The sequence below is a fragment of the Lepidochelys kempii genome, chromosome 1, assembly GCF_965140285.1.
Source record: "Lepidochelys kempii isolate rLepKem1 chromosome 1, rLepKem1.hap1, whole genome shotgun sequence".
In the NCBI taxonomy this organism is placed as follows: domain Eukaryota; kingdom Metazoa; phylum Chordata; order Testudines; family Cheloniidae; genus Lepidochelys; species Lepidochelys kempii.
Genome location: NC_136380.1, coordinates 10,222,992 through 10,245,526, shown reverse-complemented (window position 1 = coordinate 10,245,526; position 22,535 = coordinate 10,222,992). Strand labels below are relative to the sequence as shown.

The following is a 22,535-nucleotide window of genomic DNA, read 5'->3' as shown; positions in this document are numbered from 1 at the left end:
CTGTATGAAAGCTCTTTATTAAGGCTAAGTGAATTAAGCCACTCGTGCGCCATGCTCAGAGCTACCCCGAGTGCTAATCTCTCAACTGCAGCAAGCAGTCTGGGCGGTTTTGCTCCTGGCCCAGCAGCCTGGTGCGGTGTACCCAAGGCCACTGAGGAGAGAGATGGGCAGAAATCTTCCAATTCCTCCAGTACAGAGTGACTGGGCAGTGCTGAATTAGGGACGGGGCTACCCAGCCGTTGGAGGTGCCCTGGTGGCGATGGCAGCAGGGCAGTGAGAGGACGCATCAATCCCCCTCCTGCACGCTGCAGTGACTGAGGATCCAGTCTGGCCTTGCCTCATCCGTCGCCCCCGCATGCTGAGCGGGCACCCTTTGGATGGGGGCTTCCCCGGCCGGCCCTGTGAGGGAAGAAGGCATTAGCACCGAGACCGTGGTGTCCGGAAGCGGGCAGGGCCAGTGCAGAGACACAGAGTGCCCCCCGCCCCCCCCCAACACCACTCTACAGCTGGCACGGGACCAGCGGAGGGCCGTGGGCGACGGGCAGGGGTACGAGACTGGAATTGGGGCTCATTCTGAGGGCGGACCCTCAGCCTGCCAGGAAACGACCTGGAGCAACCTCCTGCCCCATTCAGCGAGTGCCACAATGCCTTGGGTGGCCAGGGCTTGTCTCTCCCTGGCTCGGAGGAGCGTCCCTGGCTCATTGCACATGTTCCATCATCCTTCCCGGCAGCACGGGGGCAGGGGTCACCCGTCACCCAAGTCCAGGGTCTCTACAGGAAACCAGCGACAAGGAGGAAAGGCTAATTCCGGGCAGCTGGGTGCAATGAAATCCCATTAGCTCCGGCTCATGTAAGAGATAATGCATAGCACTGCCACTGAGTAATTTAATGTTATGATGCCGCGGAAACATTAGAGGAACAATACCGTTTTGCCCTGCATCAGCCGCTGCTTATCTGATAGGCTGGATTCGTCTGCCTCATTCCTGCCAGGCAAGTGCTATGTTCAGCCGAGGGCCCAGGCAGACGACTCAGCAATTGCTCACTTGCAGCCCATGAGTAATGTCAATAACGGAGCCATAGTTAATTTGGCCGGCGGGAGGGGGAAGAGCAGATTTGCCTGTGAGCGCCAGCAAACCTCTGAGAAGAGAGGTTGGGTAGGAGGGGATGGCCAGGAGCAAGGAGATATAACTGAGCAGGGGTGGGGAGCTGACGCTGATCATCAGCAAACGGAAGTTCCCTGGGCCGGGATCTTGTCTAGGCCAGGCGACGTTAGCACGTGCGAGGAGCCACACGCAGACAACGGTACACTCACTGCCTTCGGCGGGGGCCAAGCCGGCTGCGCGAACGCCCTGGCCAGAAACGCCCCGCAAACCCACAGGCTCCAGGGAGGCCTTCGAAATTCCAGAACGCTGAGCCTGAGTTTAAGGAGAGATGGCACCTCCGCCTGCCCCAGCTACTCTCCCGGTCGGGATCACAGGGGGCAGCTCCCACCCCGAGAGCAATTCAGCACCACCCTAGTCTGGCCTGGGATACTCCCGGGCCACATCTGGTGCTGCAGTGGGGTGCAGAGGGGCTGTGGTGCAGTGGGGGGCTGGGACTCTTGCCGACGCTTGGGGGTACCTGGGAAATGCATATTTCAGCAAGGGCAGCCCAGGGCTCTCTGGTGCGGAAGAGGTGCTCTTTGCAGTGCGGCGGCTAGCCCAGGTGGGGCTGGTCTCTCTGAATTCCCCTGATCGCGGCAGACCGAGCTGACAGCAGAGCTGGCTGTTGCCTTGTCACGGTTTGTCTAACTATTAATTTATTTGGGGGCGGACACGGGCTGCCACCCGATTTCATGCTCAATCAAGCTCATTATGGGGAAGCGATCGCCTCCCTCCAGGGGAAGAGACAGTGGCAAAGCAAGTGCCTTGAACCACCCTGACCCAGAAGAAAGCGACAGGCCGCCAGCCATGGGGCGAAGGAGCAGCGGTGGCAGTGATGATGGGACGGAGGAAGGGTGGGGGGTAGGTCTTGTGGTTAAGGCACTAGGCTCTGGAGACAAGAGCTCAATTCCAACCCCTGCCAAAGACCTGCTGTGCGACATTTAGGGCCTAATCCAAAGCCCACTGAAATCAAAAGGAGTCTTTCCATTAACTTCAGTAGGCTTAATCATTCTCTCAGCTGCTCCGTGCCTTAGTTTCCCCACCTGTAGACTGGGGATAGCTGTAGAATTCCACTCACTTTGACCCCTTTAAGAACGTATTCCCACCTAGGACATCACTGTCCTGTGCCCCACGGCAATTCTGAACACCAGGTCCAGGGCTGGAACTCAGCCCTCTCCTGCTCCAAAAGGCCAGGCTCTTGCCCCTGGAGTGAAAAGAGAATCCCCACCACAGCAGTGTAGGGCCTATGACACACAGATGGGAAGCTCTGATTCCATCCAGCAGGGGGCAATTGTGTTTACACACATACACACACACACAAGATTTCATACTACATCTGTATCTGTGTTTTAACAAGAACACCCTTGTTAGAAGAGCATTCAGTGTCCATGGCCCATAAAGTCCTTCTTTGGCCTTTCTGCTGAGGATGGGCACAAGAGGGCCAGTTACTGCCTGTGTGGATATGGGCACCTGAAACCAGACTAAGATCACGCAGGGGCTACCAAATATCTGGTACATCTCAGTCACTGATGACGTGGCTGGGACTCCAGTTGGAAGGTGAAGAGCTGCAGGCTTGACTCCTCGAGTGACTGAGGCCCCTCTCTCGTTGCTTCCCCATCTCATTAGAAAAGAAGGGTTGAGGTGCCCGGCTCTGTCGAGGGATGACATAGCCACAGCAGGCCATTGCCAAGAGACCCTGAAAGGCTGTGGAGAAAGACCCAAAGGTGACGCACAGGTAGCCTGAGAGCTCCCAACTGCATTACAATTCATGGCTTGGGTTATCTTCTCAATGGGAAGGAGGAGAAGGAATGGTGGTGTGTCCAAGTGTCAGTGTCTGGATCCAGATCCAAACTTCTCAGTTCTGGGGGTTTGGCTGGGCCCTAGATCTATCTTGGGTACATTTCTACGTACGTATCTTGTACTGCATGGAATAAAAACTGGCGAACTGATAGGTTTCAAAATGTAACTGTAATTGGGGAATCATTATCGAACGGGTGAGTTTCCCAGGGGATCCCGCAGGGATCGGGTCTTGGCCCTACACTATTTCACATTTTTATCAATGGCCAGGAAGAAAACATAAAATCATCACTGATAAAATCTGCGGATGACACAAAAATGGGGGAGTGATTTGGAGCACTTGGTAAGCTGAGGGCGAGAAAACAATCTGTGTTTTGATGCAGCTAAATGTTGACATCTGGGAACAAAGCACGCAGGCCATACTTACTGGATGGGGGACTCTATCCTGGGAAGCAGTGACTCTGACAAAGACTGGGGGGTCGTGGTGGATAATCAGCTGAACAGGAGCGCCCAGTGTGACGCTGTGGCCAAAAGAGCGAATGCGACCCTGGGATGCATAAATAGGAGAATCTCAAGTAGTAGAGATTATTTGACCTCTGGGTTTGGCCCTGGTGTGACCACTGCTGGAATCCTGTGTCCACTTCTGGTGCCCCCAATTCAAGGAGGATGTTGATAAATTGGAGAGGTTTAAAGAAGATCCACGAGAATGATTAGATTAGAAAACGTGCCTTATAGCGATAGACTCAAGGAGCTGAGTCTATTTAGCGTCACAAAGAGAAGGTTACAGGGTGATGTGATTAGTCGATAAATACCGACCTGGGGAACAAATAATAGAATCATAGAATATCAGGGTTGGAAGGGACCCCTGAAGGTCATCTAGTCCAACCCCCTGCTCGAAGCAGGACCAATTCCCAGTTAAATCATCCCAGCCAGGGCTTTGTCAAGCCTGACCTTAAAAACCTCTAAGGAAGGAGGGGGGCTGTTCAATCTAGCAGAGAAAAGTCTGACACGACCCAATGGCTGGAAGCAGAAGCGAGACAAATTCTGACTGGAAATAAGGCGGACATTTTCAACGGTGAGAGTAATTAGCCACTGGAACAGTTTCCCAAGGCCCGTGGTGGATTCTCCATCATGGACAGTTTTGAAATCAAGACTGGCTGTTTCTCTAAAAGTTCTGCCCTGGGAACGCTTCTGGGGCAGCTCTCTAGCCTGTGTTACACAGGTGGTCAGATTGATCACAACAGTCCCTTCTGGCCTTGGAAGCTATGAAGTACTCAGGGGACTTTGCTACTGGCTCAGTATTACCTGGAGAAGGCACTCAGCCATTACAGTAAAGGATAAAGCCCTAAAATGGAAAACTAGCGCTCTTCTAACTCCCCGCTCATTACCCTCTATGCTAGACCACACTGCCTCTCTCCAGCTGAGAGACGGCCCTTCCACAGGGAGGTGCATTCTTCCAGAAGCACCAACTCCGGGAGGCAGGACCAAAGTGGTTAAAATGAAACAGTGTTGGTCTGAGCACTGTGTTGGTTTGGTTTCTTCTTTCCACAAAGCATGTGCCCCTTCCCTCCCACCACGCACAAAACAGACCTGTCTGAATAATTAAATTACACAGTGAGATCAAAATGGTATTCTCTTCAGTCCGTTTGCAGACACAAAGAATGGTTTCCTAGCAAGTCAGATCGGTTCTTCACTAGCTGTGGCTTCTTGTAAAGCCATCGGTAATTAACTAATATCAAGATTGCCTAATTGGCTTTTAATAAAAGAGGGATGGAGGGTGGGGGGAGTGGAGAGCTGCAAAGACTGAAAGATTCAGCGATGCTCCCCCAGACACGACTGGTATGATAAGCGAATCTGAGCTCCTTCATGCCACAGGTCACAGAACCTCACCCAATAAACTCTGCACCAAGCCCGTGACTTCTGGTGGAGTTGGAGAAGATCTCTGAGAAAGACGGCCAGTCTTGATGTAACAACTTCTCACGATGGAGACACCACTGCACCTCTAGTTACCCCAAGGGCTAATTCCCGTCACTGTTATACAAATTGCACCTTATTTCCAGGCCAAATTTTTCTAGCTGCCCCTTCCAGCCATTGTATCTTGCTGCGTCTTTGTCTGCGAGGTTAAAGAGCCAGCGACTATCAGAAATCTCATCAGAAAGGACTTAGATACTGTAACCAAGTCACCTCTTAGCTTCCTCTTGGATAAACTCACTAGTCTGCGCTTGGTTACAGGTCCTATCTCTGCTAGCTCATCCCTTCCAATCTGGCTCGGAAGGGCAGTTCTACCAGAAATACATCCTTTCTCCCATCCGCTGTCTTGTCTAGTCAGACCGCAAGTTCTCTGGGCCAGGGACTGTCTCTGACTCCGCAGCACCTGGCGCAATAGGGCCCTGATCTCAGTCAGCACCTCCAGGTGCTTTTACAATACAAATAAGAGGGACTGGAAGTTGTTACCAGCTGCTGGCTCCATGGTGGCTTTCATGAGACAAGTTGTTGGGTCTCAGCTGAGCTACCCGCTCACCCCCAAAGGCGGGCCCATCTGTCCCAGGGATATGCAGAGGGCATCAGCCTCCCGGGCTGTCACCACAGCACCGCTCACTAGAGAGAAAGCAGTGGGCAGGGAGGGCACACGGAGCATTAACCCCAACAAAGCTTAGCAGAGACTGAACTTGGGGCCGGATCCGAAGAGGTGCCCAGCCCCTGGCTGCAGCTCCAACTGATTTCAGCTCTACAGGTGCTGGGTTGGTGAAGCCACCAGGACACAGTGGCCAGACTGCCCGCCAGGAAGTAAACTCCTTCATTGCCTCTCGTATCACATCCGAGCCATGCCAGATTTGTAACCCAGGAGTGTTCAGTGAGCCACGGCCACTGCACCGCACATGGGAGGGAGTTTTACTAGCCAGCCCCTGTGGGCAGACAGGAGTCAGCTGTAGAGTTAGGGGATGGATGGGCATCACCCTCCCCACCTTCATCATCTTCAGCTGGTCTCCTGCCAAATTCCAATGACCGGCCACACCCACAGCCAGTGGCCAATCAATGATGTGGGCAACTGAAACCAGCCTGGCTCCAGGATGGATCAGGGACTACGGCACAAGGACAAGCATGTCTTTCAGAGCCCCAGAGCATGGTAGGTGCCTCCCAATGCATGGCACACGGCCTCAAGGCAGGCATGGCGGGAAAAGGGGGTAAGATGGTGGGAGGGAGGGAGAAAGGTCAGAGGCTAAGCAATAAGATAACGTGGTTACTCAGTGAGGTCTAGCCCACTGCGTGGACCAGTGAAGAAATACAGTAATGTCTCCTCTGGCTAATTCCCTGTTGGCACTGAGAGGCAGCGTGGCCTCGTGGATAGGGTATGGGACTGGGAATCCGGATCACAAAGCCTTTACAAACAGTAATTCAGCCTCACAGCTGTGCAGGGAGGGAGAGCAGGGCTGGTTTAGACAGGGAAACTGAGGCAGCGAGATGGCCTGGGAAGTTTTCCTTTGTTGGAAGTGCTCAGCAGCCATCCCGGAGGCTGTTTAAGGCTAGCTCCTGGGAGGAAAGGGCTCTGTCCATCTGATAGGCTGTGTGCCAGGAACAGGTCACCAAGCTCTCATCTTACTTCTTCACAAGCAAAGTGCACTTGTGCCAATCTCAACCATAGGTTTTGAGGGCTTGAATTTGGGACCACCAGCACCAAAGCACAGACCTCTATCACTTGAGCTAAAGGAGCGCCTGTATATTCCAACAGTGGTAGTAGGTTATTATGCTCAACGTGTGCCAAGATGATACACTCACTTTACAAGCATATTAAAGCACCCGAGTTATGCAAACAAGCCACGGAGCCAGTGTTAAGAGGGTCTGGCATAAATACATCCCCCTTTATTTGATTAAAAAAAACACTGGCAATTATCCCTCATTTTCTATGCAGCAAGGCGCCTGAGAATGAGCTGCATTTATCGCAGCAATAAAGGGAGCTCTGGTTAACAAAGGAGTAATGTGAACTCAAATACCAGGCAACTGAAAAGAACTAATTAAAAAAAAAAAAAAACCCTACACAAGCCCCTTGCTAACAGTTCCCTGGAATAATTGTATTGTGTGAAAACAGATTCCATGGCTTACATCGCAGCAGAGCCATGAAAAGAACATCTTCCATCACACCAGCCTGATTCCACCGCCTTTGTGCTGCTGAATCCAGCCTTCCTGCTACCCTCAGCTCTGACAGATAAAGCAGAGATGGCCGGAGTGGCGCTTGCTTTACTCAGGCGAGGCGTGCAGGGCCCAATCTGATTCTTAGAGACACTGGTTTAAACCAGGTGTCCCACCGCTGCTGTCAGCGGTCACCCCGCATTCACACTGGTGCAAACACGAGCAGGATCTTAGGGAGTGTTCTGTTCCTCGCTATCACTGGAATGCCTGAGCATCTACACTGTGCAGGAGTAAATCTGGCAGCCCCATGCAAAGGACACAGGGGTTCCACCTCCAAAGACAGGACCTGACTCTGCCCTTGAAAGCTTTAGAACCAGCTCTGCGGCACCTTACCCGGAAGGCATGGGATTGCACGGCTTCCCATTCGGCGGGCGTCAAGCAGGGTAGCTCTGCGCCGACTCTGGCAGAGCGATGCCGATCGACACCTGCTCAGGATCTGGCCCAGAATTCAGAAGCACCTGGACTCCACTAGGGCATGGGCCCTCTAATTCGACCAACAGCCTGGGGTGGGGCTGGCCTGCTAGCCGGGGAATCACTTCCCCATCCCCTTGCTGGGAGGTGCATTAACTGTGCTGGGAGGGTGGGTTTGCAACCTGGGCAGCTGCTGAGCTGGAAGAAAGAGGCGTGAGACCACAATGTCACTGGCTCAAATCCAGCCCCACCCGGTCATCATCAAAAGATGTTTGATGGTCTGTGTCAAAAGAGTGGACAGCTTAAATGCTTAGAGGGTGGCCAGTCTTGTGGCTGAAGCTGGCCTGAGGCTCAGAAGAGCCATACTCTATTCCAGGCCTGCACAACAGACAGCCCACGAGGGATGAGTAGGCAAGCGGCGGGGTGGGGCAAGGTGGGACAAGGGGAACCGCTCCCCGCCCCAGCTCACCTCTGCTCCGCCTCCTCCCCGAGCACCACCCCGCTCTGCTTCTCTCCCTCCCAGGCTTGCAGCGCCAAACAGCTGATTGGTGCCGCAAGCCTGGGAGGCGGGAGAAGTGGAGCACCTGCGGCATGCTCGGGGAGGAGGCAGAGCGGAGATGAGCTGGGGTGAGGAGCTGCCGCATGGCTCCCCAGGCCAAAGGGGAAGGGGCAGAGAGCTGCATGGGGGGAGCGCCTCAGGGTGTGGGGGGGGGGGCGCTGCTGCAGGGCTCTGGGGGAGGGGGTGCAAGGTGGAAGTTGCACTGGCCCTGGGTGGTGGGGAAGGAGGGTGTGTTTCCTTGGGGCTGGGCAGCGCTGGGGGGAAGTGTTTCTGTGGGGCCCGGCAGTGCTGGGGTAGGGTTGGGGGGTGTTTCCACGGGGCCGGGGGGGGGGGGGCTGGCACTCAGCTGTTTTCTTTGGAGTAATATGGCCCTCGCCGCTTTACGAGTTGTGCAGGCCTGCTCTGTTCCCTGCGGTGTGACTGTCAGAACCAGAAGGGTAGCCTAGAATTCCTCCTTACCTGTAAGGGGTTAAGAAGCTCAAATAACCTGGTTGGCACCTGACCAAAGGAACCAATGGGGACAAAAGATACTTTCAAATCTGAGGGGAGGGGAGAGGCTTTGTTTTGGGTTCTTTGTTTCTGTGTTCTTTAGCTCTTGGGACTAAGAGGGACCTGACATCAATCCATGTCCTCCAAACCACTACAAGAAGGATGTGGAAAAATTGGAAAGAGTCCAGCAGAGGGCAACAAAAATGATCAGGGGACTGGAACACATGACTTATGAGGAAAGGCTGAGGGAACTGGGATTATTTAGTCTGCAGAAGAGAAGAATGAGGGGGGATTTGATAGCTGCTTTCAACTACCTGAAAGGGGGTTTCAAAGAGGATGGATCTAGACTGTTCTCAGTGGTAGCTGATGACAGAACGAGGAGTAATGGTCTCAAGTTGCAGTGGGGGAGGTTTAGGTTGTATATTAGGGAAAACGTTCTTACTAGGAGGGCGGTGAAACACTGGATGGGTTACCTAGGGAGGTGATGGAATCTCCTTCCTTAGAGGTTTTTAAGGTCAGGCTTGACAAAGCTCTGGCTGGGATGATTTAGTTGGGGATTGGTCCTGCTTTGAGCAGGGGGTGGGCGAGATGACCTCCTGAGGTCCCTTCCAACCCTGATATTCTATGATTCTAACCATTCTGAACCAGTCTCTCGTATTACAGAAACTGTAAGTACAGCCAGGCAAGGTGTATTAGTTTATCTTTGTTTTCTCAACGTGTAAATTTTCTCTTTGCTGGAGCGAGGTTTATCCCTGTTTTGTTGGAACTTTGAAACTAAGGCTCGAGGGGGTTCCTCTGTGTTTTGTACATCTTTTGTTACCCTGTAAAGTTATCTTCCAACCTGATTTTACAGAGGGGATTTTTACCTTTTCTTTTTTTTTTTTTAATAAAATTCTTCTTTTAAGAACTGATTGATTTTTTTTCAGTGTCCAAAGATCCAGGGATTTGGGTCTGTGTTCATTTTGTAACCAATTGTCTAGGATATTATTCTCAAGCCTCCCCAGGAAAGGGGGTGTAAGGGCTTGGGGGGATATTTTGGGGGAACAGGAACTCCAAGTAGTCCTTTCCCTGATTCTTTGTCTAAATCACTTGGTGGTGGCAGCATACTGTTCAAGGACAAGGACAGGAATTTGTGCCTTGGGAAAGTTTTTAACCTAAGCTGGTAAAAATAAGCTTAGGGGGTCTTGCATGCAGGTCCCCACATCTGTACCCCAGAGTTCAGAGTGGGGAAGGAACCTTGACAGTGACCTTGAGCAAGACACACATACCCCGTGCCTCAGTTTCCCCTGATGGAGAATGGGATTATAATGCTCCCCCAGCCCTGTGAAGTGCTAGGTATAAACAGCCGCGTATGCAGGAAAACAGCCTGGCGATGCCACGTGGAGAGAGCCCCGCTGCATTCTGTGGAACTCATGGTGATGGCCGCAGCATTCTGGGTCAATCCCTCTCTGCGCAGAGATGGCTTTCTTTTGCTCCATTACCTGGGCCTTCAGCGTGACTCGCACTACAGCTGGGCACAGGATTCTCCAGTCTCTTCACGGGGATGGGGAGCCATCCAGGCTGAAGAATTGCAGCAGCCCCAGCTCGCTGCGCATTAACTGCTGCCCTCGGAGAGCAGCACTCTCCCCTACCAGGATATGCCACCCACTCCTGCTAGAGGAGAATCCGCAGCGACTACAAGCACGAATAGACAATCGGCGGAGAGGGAGAACACACAGATATTATCCCCCGCGCTAATGCTATGATGCCGGGAGATTAGGAACACAAGAGCCCCTGGGAGCGGAGGGGACTTTGCATTGTTGCCCGCTACGCTCTCGGGCGAGCGCACGGGAGACTGCAATTAGCCAACGGCAGCCCAAGAATGATTTCAGGTTCAAAACGACAAAGAGGACCGAAGCGGGCCCATGCGCTTTGTACCCACCAGCTGGCAAAGAGACAGGCCAGTAAAGGGGGTGGCAGGCTCAGCTAACACCAGAGCTGGGGGCAGAAACTGGCCAGCAGGCTCCAAACTGACCTTTCCCAAGGTCTAGAAGGCCTCTGAGCATTGGCCGCACTGCAGAAGGGGAAAGGGGTCTGATGGCGAGGGCATTACCCTGGGAGTCAGGAGAGCTGGGTTCTAGCCCCGTCTCTGCTGCATGACTGTGAGCAAATCATCTCCCGGCTGCTTCCCACCAGCCTTGTCTGTCTATATTGTAAGTTTTTCGAGCAGGGGCTGTCTCCCACTGTGTGTACGTACAGCACCGAGCACAATGAAGCCTGGATCATGTTGGGAGCCTCTAGGCGCTACTGCACTACCCCCCATGGGCCCAGGAGATCCAAGATCTTCTGCCCACGCCAGGCAGGCATGTGTGTGGAGCCGGTGCGGTGGGCTGGCCAGTTGCACACAATGAGGGAGATGTGCTTGCCAAGGTGGGCAGTCTGGAAAAGACATCTCAAATGTACGCAGAGTTGCGGGGCTGGGGAGCTTTTGGTCTCTGTGACCCCAGACAGCACAGTTTACAGGCTGGGACTGGGGCTTGGCGGGACAGCCACTGCGGGGTTGACCCCGGGCGCTGACATGTGCTGCGTCCACCTCAGGAGCTTGCTCGGGGAGGGGATCTCACTGTGGCGCTGTAACAGGGCGCTTACGTCGGCCAGAGACAGATCGGGGCGTTGACTTTGCAACGCAGAGCAGGCCTGAGGGGACTGTGAAGTCCCCTTGTAGGGTGGCACCCCCTTTTGGAGGAGGAGCAACGCAGTGGGGAACCAGGACCCCGGAAGCTAACAGCCGGCACCCGGAGATGCAGCGGGGCTCTCTCCAGTGCCCGTATTTCCCACGCCCCCCATGTTCGATTGTCCCTGGAGTTTTCTTATTCTGGAACAACCCCTGCTGCCCCAACACACAGCGACAGCCGGAGCATGGGGATTCGCTACCCACCGAGCACGCAGGGACCTCCCGAGCAGCGAAGGAGACAGTGACCGATGCAGCGAGCTCCTCCAGGCCCCAGCAGAAAGGCACCGGGATCGGATCCTGGCTCCATGGCTTGTCAGGAATAAAGACGTGGACTGATCCTTGCCTTGGGGGACAGGACACCAGGGCCAGCCCGAGCACGGCTTAGCTCCCACTGAAGTCCAGCGTAAGCAATGCCGAGGCTTGGGGCTGGCTCTCTGCATGTGGGCCCACCCCTCCCGCCCCCACTCCATGTGCAGAATGTGAAATCCTGGAGCCCCAGGCTGCCCCCCTCAGATCACTCGCAAAACCTCAGACATTGCCGGTGTCCTGCAATGGGGCGCGGGCAGAGAGCACACAACTCATGATTTCCTGTCCGGCCAGCCCCTGTCTCCCCTGTGATTCCCGATCCAAGGGCTCAGGTGTAGGTTAAACATCAGCGAGGCCTCACAGGTGATCTGACCTGGCCCTCCCCGGGCGCAGAGGATTACTGCCTGTGGTATATTTGGTGGGGCTTCGTCTGGTCAGGTTTTGTTAATGCGGTTATACAGAGAGGAAAACTGAGGCGAAGGGCAATCAAGTGCCTTGCCCAAGGCCTCAGGTGGAGTCAGTAGCACAGTGGAGATGAAAACCTAGCCAAAGCCAGGGTCCCAGCCAGCATGTTCACACCATGGCACCAGGAGCCTTTGCCGCATTCAGCAAGCTCCAGATCCCAGTGTGAGGAGGAAACTCTGCCTGTATCGTCCTTAAACCGCACAGCTAAGGACGTTGCACCCAGGACAGTTTAACTCAATAAGTTGCTGCCCTTGTTTCAGAAGGAGGAGCGGGTGATCTTCGCTGCACTTTGAGAGCCCAAAGCAAACAGAGCCACAGACCCCCATCCCCCCAGCCGGAATCCTCCTCTACGTACCACTTTGGGGAGCACGGACGTAATGGCATCTTTGATGACATCCCGGAGGCAGGTGATGTCGATCACGGAGCCCAGACTCAGTAAGGCATCCTGGGAAAGAAGAGAAAACCCATGTGTCAATGGAAAGGTCAGGCTTCTAATGGGCAGCTGCCTGCAGCAGGCATGGCTCTGATACCATGGTAATGGGCACTGCAGAAACCCCCAAGACAGACAGCTCATGAGCAGGAATTGCTAGGTGAGGGTCTCTGGCCTGCGCTAGGCAGGATTATCACAATGGCCCCTTCTGACCTTAAAATCTATGAATCTAGACCCCAGGCAGCACATTGTGCCACGATTACATTCTTTCTAGTTATACTGGTGGGGATTATAAAGCACAATATGAGGGCTAACGCTGGTTGCTTCTCCCCATCTGATCTCAGACTTCCATTTAGATTGAACCTCTAGACCAACACGGGGGAGACAGAATTTTCAGCGGAGCCAGACCTAGGCTGTGGAACTCATTGCCACAAGAGACAAAATCAGTTAAAGGACTCTCTGTGCTCAGAGCTAAAGACAAAACTCACAAGGGAGGCAGTGTTGCCTAGTAGGTAATGCACTGGCTGGGGACTCAGGAGACCTGGGTTCTATTCCTGGCTTTACCACTGACCTGCTGGGTGACTTTTGGGCAAATCATTTTGCCTCTCCATGCCTCAGTTTCCCCAACTGTAAAATGACGATAATGGCATTGATGCCCTCTGTAAAGTGCTTTGAGATCTACAGATTAAAAGTGCTAGATAGGAGCTGGGTATTATTATTATTTCTTAGATCTTCAGTGAGTTCTTCTCTCTCTCTCACACACACATTTAAAACTCTGTCAGCTAATCCAGCCATTTCTTCTACAGGCTGAGAAAGCAGCGAGCTGATTATTTCCATGTTTAAAGAGGCTCAGCGCCTATCGCAACAGGAGCCATATTGTTGTCCTGTTAGAACTGAAGCCCAGAACTGGGTCCGGTTCCACTGTCGGGTCCATGGCCAGGGTCACCTTAACCATAAGGCTCCCAACCTGCCCTTCACTGGGAGCCAGCTAAACCAACGAAAAGATTCCCATCAACTTCGCTGAGCTCCGGCTCTTTCCCTGCCCCTGGGGTCTCCTCTTCCTCACTCCTGTCAAGGCCGGGCACGTGCAGTTCCAAGGCAGCTCCGCCACTGGGCATTTGCCAGTCACCATTTACTGCCTGATTCATCCCCTCCGCGTCCGTCCTCCACGCTTGCAGGGCAGCTGCAGCCAGTGTGAGAAGCTCCGCGCCTTCCCTCCTGACCTTCGAAAGGTCTCCCAGGACAGGACACGCGCGCTGCCTGCCTGCCTTTCTGGTTAGCATCTGGGGGCGATGAGGCACGCCTGTCAGCTGCCCCGAAGCCCTCCTGGGGTCGGACAGGGGTGTGACACAGCCTGGAATCTACCACGTGAACTGGGCCGCTTTCCGGAGAGGCTGGAGCAAGTGGATTCTAATTTAACTGGAAATCCGCCCCCACACGCACTGGGCTGAATCCCCCCCACCCAGGGTAGCTCCCGTGACAGCAGTAGAGTTCTCCCAGGCGACGAACGTGGCCTACTCAGAACCTGTTAGCAAACGTGGTGCCTGCCAAGCCCAGAATGCAAAGAGCCAGTGTGCTACTTGGTTATGAAACAGCTGAGCTAAAGGCTGATCCTAACCTCTACAGAGGAGCAAGCTGAGGCAATGTTATCCACACGGCACCTCTCACCCCAGGATCTCACAGCACTGCCTCAATGGGGAAACTGGGCACAGAGCGGGGCTGCGACGCACCTGAGGCTGCAAAGTGAATCGGTGTCGGAGCTGGGCATTGAACCCAGGTCTCCTGAGCTAATCCTGCTTCTCAGTAAGCACCTCCATTCTGAGGCACAGAAAGACCAGCCTTACAGGGTGGTCGAATTGCTTGGGTGCGCCCAGGAGCTGGGGAAAGTCACCTCCCTCAGCTGCACTGGGGACCAGGCTGTCAGACCGTCCAGCGTGGGGCTAGCTGGGTCTCGTCTGGCACAGCAGACGCTGCGTGTCCAGGGAGCCTTCGCATGACACATCCGTGTGGCTTGTCTCTGCAGCAGGCCTGAGCCACCAGCTTCAGACCTGGATCCAGACTCCCCCTCTAAGCTTGGATCCAGGCCCGTCTCTAATGGGAGAGCTATGCGAGGGCTAGGGGGTCTCTCGAGGTCCCTTCCAGCCCTACGTTTCTACAGCTCTAGGGGACTGTCTCCTGCCATTCCCCAGCACCTGCTGTGCTCCCCCCAGGGCCAGGACCTCCTCTCCCACCGGCGTGGCTGCACCCCACCAATGGGGCTACTCCTGATTTACTTCAGCATCAGAGAGCAGGTTCCGATCATCAGTCTAGGAACTCCGGGTGGGAACAAACCAGAGCTGAAAGCAAATGGTACCAAAGTCCCCCGGGACTCTGCCACATCCAGTTCAATTTTAAAGCGATGGATCCATCCCCTCCCGCTGTGAGCTGGCGAGCCTTCTTGTGACCCCCACCTGTACTGACTTGAGACCTGCGTTACCCAATGGAGTTACTCCTGATATACACTAGTGTAGTGAAGAGCTGGGGCAGGCCGTATACAGCACAGAGGCTAACAGACTCAGCCATCTGTGCAAGTCCCAGCCATGGGCCCTCCATGCGACCTTGGGCAGCTCGCTCAGGTGCCGTGCCTCAGTTTCCCCATTCGTAACGGGGGAGAATGAAGCTGGCCCGCCTCTGGAAAGTGCTTGGCGCGCTGTGGCTGGGAATTCTCCCGTCGGCGGCACACACATGCAGGGATTGTTACAAACACGCCATGCATGCCCCCAGCTCCCTCCCACCATGGGCCAGGGCATGTAAGACCGAGCGGGCACCAGGCACCCCCTACTTCCCACACCCTCCAGGAGGCCAGGCAGCAGGACCTTGGGTCCACACCTCCTCCCCCGATGCATTAGCCAGGGCAGCTTAGCCAGCCAGCTAAACCCCCTGCCCGCAGAGAAGGAGGGGGTCATAGTAGGGGCAGCTGCTTCTTGGGGCCATTGCTGGGGCATTGCATCGCAGACACCACCCTTTGCTCAGGGCTGGGCCCAAAGGCCCAGACAGAAACATGCAGCGATTGGTAATGCTCTGCATGGCGGGATCGGCGCAGCGGGGCGGTGGCAGGCCGGAGAACAACCCAGATCAGGGCTGGGGAGACCCTTCCGGAGGCCGCCCCCTCCTGGAGCGCTGCATCCGAGGGGAACGTGTTTGCTGTGGGCTGTGCAAGGCGCTGAGAGCCGGCTGTGCCATGGGGCCCCTCTTCGCGATGCGTGCTTAACAGTACTTAACGTAGTCATTGAGCCTGGCCAAGGGAAACGGAAACTCCTCCACAGGCCTCTTCAGCTGTGCTCCTAAAAGAACACCACGCGTCCTTGTCAGGTGGGCCAGAGCACAATGCACGTTGCAGGCTCCGTGGGCACCATTCCCAAGGATGCTAAGGCCTCTTGGCACTGCTGTGGAGGTCCAGTCCCCAGCGACACCATGACCGCACTGCACAGAGCCAAGGAGGGCTGGCTGGGGCCCCGAAACAGCCCAGGTGGAACTTAGAGCAGCCTAGCTGAGGAGCACCATGTGTCTTGACCAGCTCCCTTCCACCCCGCCACGCTTCCTCTCCTCACCCCCAACACCGAAGAGGGGGGGCACCGAGGGGGAGGGTGCAGAGCCTGGTTTTGTGTCAGCCGTGGCACACAGCAGGCAGAGCTGGGAGCCTGAGACCATAAAGGACCCTCAAAGGGGATGGGAACACCCCCCCAAGCACGCTGCCTCAACGGGATAGGGGGACTTTAAAGTTCTGGGAGCGTACGTCACTGTGACAATCAGACACCAACTTCCACTGATCCTGGCTAAGCCCTCCCTGAAATGGGGTGGAGCGGAGAGTCACCCGAGTCCCAGTTCGGTGCCTTATCCATTAGCCCGTCTGTCCTGCACCTGGAGAGAGGACACCAGGCCCGGTGGCTCAGAAGTCTGCTCCGCTCTGGCAGTTGCTGCATTAATCCTGAACCGAAACTGCAGGGGGCTTGGAAGGTGGAGCAGGATGTATTTACCCGGAGTCTGCCCTTTCCCTACCCAGCTGTCGTAGCCGGCTCCTGCTCCCCACCCCATGAACACAGCTGTGGAGGGAGGCAGAATCTGGTGGGGCTGGCTGCCATTCTCCGGGATCCGGGCCGGGAGCAGAGCTTGCTGCGGGTGTGAATGCCAGGGGCACATGGCATCCCAAGTGGCAGCCGACAGAGAACCGGCCCGCTGGGCCTTACCTGCCTGGCTCCGGGGCTCTCTGCTGGATCCCACTGCGTTAGAACCAAGGAGCCGGGCTATTTCCCTCTCTGGGTCAGAGCCTTGCTAATGACCTTCAGAAGCCATGGGGGAGAAGGGGCTGCCACCTCTGAAAGCAGACGCCAGCCTGTGCCATCGGGCAAGGGGAGGGAGCGGGCGGGGATGAGGGGAGATGGAGGAGGCCACGTTGCCCGTGCAAAGCCGAGGCTGCAGGGACAGCTGGAGAGGTGGATGCCGCGGCAGCTCGTCCCTCTGGCTCCATCCATCCTGCTCCCCGTGCGTCAAGCTGCTGCTGTTGTTTTTCTCTGGCTGTGACTGATGCGGAGCCTGCTGCCCTCGCCAAATGTCACCGGATGAGCTGGGCCAAATTGGCGGCGCCAGCAGGTTCAAATCACAGCCAGGGAGACAGGGAGAGACAGCTCACACCATGGTGTCACGGAGTCCCTGGGCGATGCTCTGGAACTGCTCCCCATGAAGCCAGGCAGGACTCTGGGGCAGTCGTCTTTCTGTGAACAGCCTGACTGCAGGACACACAGCTCACACAGCTTCCACCTTCCTGGGTCTGACCTCGGAGCATTCAGCATCCTCTGCCCCTCCATGCGCTTCCCACAGCGTCCACCCAGGCGGGACTCCTGGGGAAGCCAGAGGGTCCTGCACCCCAACTTCGCAGTCAGACGGGACTCTCAGCCAGCCAGTAAAACAGAGGTTCATTAGACGACAGGAACATGGTCTAACACAGAGCTTGCAGGTGCAGAGAACAGGACCCCTCAGCTGGGTCCATTTTGGGGGGCAGTGAGCCAGACAACCACGTCTGCCCTTCACTCCATGTCCCAGCCAGCCCCAAACTGAAACTCCCTCCAGCCCCTCCTCCCCTGGGCTTTGTTCCTTTCCCGGGCCAGGAGGTCACCTGATTCCTTTGTTCTCTAACCCTTTAGCTCTCACCTTGCAGGGGGGAAAGACCCAGGCCCTCAGGTGCCAGGAAACAGGGTGTTGGCCATTCTCTGTGTCCAGACCCCTGCACACACCTGCCCTCTAGGGCTCTGCAATGATCATACACCCTTATCCCACCACCTAGATACTTAAGAACTGCATAGGGGAAACTGAGGCACCCCCACACTATTCAGAGGAAACATTAAGAACGGTCCCACTTCGTCACACATGGTGAGACGGGCAGGGGGGAATGGAACAAGTGGGGACGCTGCTAGCAAGCATTCAACAGCTGAAAGTCGGATCTGGTGGGCAAGGCAGTGGATGAAGCCTCAAAAGACCTGGGTTCAACTCCCAGCTGCTCCACAGTCTTCTTGGACAATGGGAAAGTCACTGCATCCCACTATACAAAGCCTGGTAGGGTGAGCGTCCCTTGCTGTGCGTACGTCCAGCACCTGGCAGGGTGAGCATCCCTCGCTGTGCTTATGTCCAGCCTCTGGCACAGTAAGTGTCCCGTGCTGTGCGTACACCCAGCGCCTGGCAGGGTGATCGTCCTTTGCTGTGCGTACGTCCAGCGCCTGGCATGGTGAGCATCCCTTGCTGTGCGTCCGTCTAGCGCTTGGCACAATGGAGCACCCGGGGCAGAATATTACCCTGTAATTGAAATTCAGTGAACAGCTCTGCTGAGGCCCAAGGAGGAACAGAATCCAGCTCGCTCTCCCTCAGCTGTGCTGACTCACTGAACTCAGTGCTGTGACTCTGACAGGCAGGAAAAGCATCTCGGAGGAGTCAGAGGGGCCCTTTGCAGAGCAGAGCAGAGCTTTTCTTTAAACCACTAAATCGTTCCCAGTCCGAGGATCGTACAAACTAGCAGCAAGCCCAAGCCCTTTGCACTGCAGATTGGAGCTGGAGCTCACTCCCAGTGATTAAGCGTGCCAGCCACACTCTGGCTAGTAAAGGTCAGCACAGCCTGCCGAGCGCTCCCCGGGCCATCTGCTCACTAGACAGTGTTTATTCGAGGGATACTTTGACCCTGAGTGTTTTGGCAGCTAGTGTCCTCCCCTGGGGCCAATCGTTCCTCAGTTGATTTTTGCTAAAGTAGGATTTAGGGCTAGCGCTTTACATCTTTGAGGGGCAAGATACAGAGGGTCCATGCCTTTGCTTGTAGGGCGCGGTTCTCCCCTGCTACATACCAGTGGTCAGTGCTCGCACCCGCCTGTCCCGAATTTTTACAAGCTGAGCCCCCTACAGCCCCATTGTGCACTGGTGAGGGTCCACCCTTAGGCCCTGAAGTGCAATAGTTAACCGACATTTCAAATGCCCTCATTGCCGTCTGCGTTAGCGTCCACTGAAATGCGCAGGGCAACACTCACCAAGGAGCTTCTGTTTCAGGCTCTCTGCAAACTCAGGCAGGCAGTGCTAAGCCAGTTACATGTGGGTCACAACCAGAAGGATCTCTCTGAAACCATAACACTGAGAAATGTCCTAGCTTATTTTAATGAAAGCTGAGAGTCTGGAGAACAACTGAGGCCTGTCTCCCACCCCAAATTCCTTCAGGGGCGTGCCACACATTTTGAGAAGCAATACCTTGCACTGTTTATATTGGGCCACCTCCTGAAATCATTACTCAGTCAAAACTCTCCCAACTCTAACCACGGTGGTGGAAAACCAAAACGAGGCGAGGATCAACACACGCAAGTTTGGCCCCTCAGTAAGCGTTTACATGAGCGTGACTTCCTTGCTTCCCCTTCCTCACTCCTCAGACTCCCCCAACGGTAACAAAACTCAGGAGAGAGAGAGCACAGGTCTAGATCAGTAGCAACCAGACAGATCACCAAACCAGCTATTGGAACTGGCAATCACACGGTACCTTTGGCAGGGACACCAAGGATTGACGGAAACATAACTGCTGTCCCTCCACTCCACACCGTGCCCACCCAGAGCAGGGTGGTGGTGAGCAGGGAGAGAGATCGCATTGCCCTGCTCCAGAAGCACATGCTCTTGCCAGCTAAAAGGATGATCTTTACTAACTCATTTCTCCTGACAGTATAAGGCTCATGACACACAGTTCTGAGATCATCCTGCTGAGGGCGCACACAAGTCCAAAGGTAGGGAGGGTTGTGTGCGCGCCACTATCCCCCATTGGGTGGCTTCAGAGCTGCTCAACTGGGGCCTTTGATTGCGGGGGTGTGGGCATGTCTTTTGCTGTGATTGGTGCAAAGCCGGTATGTGTCCTGGGCTCTGGCTGATGGGATGGATGTCAATGCATTGGAGGGGAGAAGAGGTGCTTTGGAACATCCGGGTGGCCTGTGTTGTGATTGGATGGCTGTTGGGTTTTCCTGTGCTGTGATTGGAGGGATGACTTTCAGTGCTTGACAATGGGAGGAGGCGGGGAGTAAATAGTTAGAATGTGGGTGTGACCTGTTCCGCGATTGGTGAAATTCTTTAAGGTCCTCTGCTCTGATTGGTGGAGTGGTGGGCGTCCTCTGCTCTGATTGGTGGAGTGGTGGGCGTCCTCTGCTCTGATTGGTGGGAAGTTGGGTGTCCTCTGCTCTGATTGGCGGGATATCTGTGTCCTCTGCACTGATTGATGGTGTGTAGGTGCGTCCTTTGCTGTGAGTGGTTGGGATGGGTCCAAAGCTCTGGAACAAATGTCCCTTTGGGCTCTTGCGTCAGCTTGTTGCAGGCAGTTCATTTACTGCCCAACTCTGAAACTGCGTCTCTTTCTCACTCTCTTTGATAGCCTGGCCCTGGGCTACAACTGTCCCATTGGACTGTAACAGCCGAGCCTCTCAAAGCCTGCCCCAATCGACGCAGGCGCCTGCCCTTGCACCGCCTATAGTCATCCAAACCCTGCGTGCTGCACCGCCAACCTCGGGATGGCATCTCCTCTCCGCACCAATACAGCCTGATGGGAGACCGACTCACTCGGAAAACCACATGCACGGATGCACACAGACCCTGCTGTGCCCGAGCAGGTCAGACGGGTGGCTCACAACAACTTGTGCTACAAAGGAAGGAGAGGCGATTCTAAAAGGTGTTGCAGAAGGTCTACGATGCTGCATGTGAGGGACAGAAATTCCTTCCTGACCCCCGCACTAACTCACTCGTGCCCTGAAGCATGAGAGTGAGCGTAAGCAAATGTAACCACAGAACAATCATAACCTTTCTCTGGCCGAAAATCAATGGAGCTACCCCAGGGATCAATTAGCCCCATGAATTGTACCTTGAGAGCCCATTTAAAGTCAGTACAATCACATGGTCTGCTGTATTTCTAGTAACAAACCCATGGTTAGCTAGGATTTAACAGGTGCCATTATGCTGCATATGACATCCACTTAGAACTCAATGGCCGCTGCAGGGAAAGAACTATAGGAGAATTGCCATTAGCAATCAGCAGTAGAGGGCCTATGACACACAGTGGAGCCATTCTGATTTCATCCAGTAGACAGCAGCGGCCTGCTCAAATAATGCACAAACAATATTTTACCTCGTTACACCCACATCTCCCTGCACCTGACTAGCCTACAAGTACCTCTCCATCTGGGTGCCTACGTAGTGTATTCGGATCTTCTATGCACTGCTAATTTACCGCCAGTGCTGACGGCAGAGCATACAGGAAGCAGCGTCTCTGGCCGTTTTGCCATCAAACTTTCCAAGCTGGGTTTCATGCATCGGCCTGGGCTTGATTTATTTACTCCTTTGCCTCGCTGTCAATTCCTTTGCATTACTAACGATGCCTTTCACCGCTGCTGCTTTCTGGGACCTCGAGATCACAAGCAAATGCGGAATTTTAAACAGAACACGCAGCTTGCTGAGCTGGAACCAGCTCCCGCATAAATCGCGGCTTTTCAAAACTGACCTCCGGCCCAGCCAGAGTGTTTGCTTTTAGCGACTGTCATCCTGGCTTGACGGACTCCGGGGACAGAAATCCTGACCAGGTACAGCACAAGCTCCTCCCGTGGCCCCAGCCATATGCCATCAGGCTCGGCCTGGAGAGAGCTGCCATGAGCCGGAATTGGCTGATGCCCTCGGGCAGCTGGTGAGCTGCTCCGATGTCCCTAACGGATGGGGAAGTGGATGGGGAGCCTCGTCCAGGACTGCCACATCCAGTCCAGCATGTAATGGTGACACCGGCCAGCACGGCCGGCGCCAGCCAGGGAGCTAGAGAGAACCACTGGGAGTCATGACGGCGGAGTCCCAACTCCCCTCCCCGACGAGGGACGTTACAGAAGCCACCACTTTGGGCCTCCCCAGTGACAGGCGCTTCCTAACTTCCCTGGGAAGGCTGTGGTGCTGCCCGCGGGCCAGATTACCCTGCCCTGCCCCCACACACTGCCCCCGCTGCATCCCTGTCTTGGGGCTTTTCCCCTGGGGGCAGCAGCTGTAGACTGCAGCTCAGACTCCACTTCCCTGCCAGGAGCAGCTATGGAGGGGGGTTCACTAAAGCAGCCCATCCCCCTCATTCCGAGCTTTGCTTTCCCCCCACCTATTCCCTCTCTAAGCCTCCCATGTGGGTTGGCCACCAGCAGGGACACTGAAGCTCCCTTGCAAACTTTCCCCCTTGGCCAGGTGCGTGCCTAGTTTGAGTCTAACCTGAAAAATTCGTTCAGCTGCAGCCCACTTCCCCCTTCTCGCTGCATGGGAGGACCTTAATGGGAATAATCGGTGCCTGTTGGCTATAGACCGTCCTTTCCCCTGCTGGCAGGGAGTCTGGTCCCTTTGCACGATGGCACTATCTAGAGATAGCTGGGTCTATCAAAGCCAAAAGCAGCAGGCAGGTGAAAGGAGAGACACAGATGGGAATCTCAGACCAGGGAGGATCCACTGAGTCGCCAGCCAGGAGTTCCCCTGGCTACCAAT

At 55.0% G+C, this 22,535-nt stretch overlaps 1 protein-coding gene across 2 annotated transcripts in view; it reads right to left on the bottom strand.

Moving 5' to 3' along the window:
* Positions 1-22,535, bottom strand: part of PDE2A (phosphodiesterase 2A) — a 366,524-nt gene that overhangs the window by 116,615 nt on the left and 227,374 nt on the right. For both annotated transcript variants that reach the window (XM_073333785.2, XM_073333795.2), the window contains one exon: positions 12,426-12,515. In XM_073333785.2, coding sequence (XP_073189886.1) covers positions 12,426-12,515 — 90 coding nt within the window. The remainder of the gene's footprint in view (positions 1-12,425; positions 12,516-22,535) is intronic.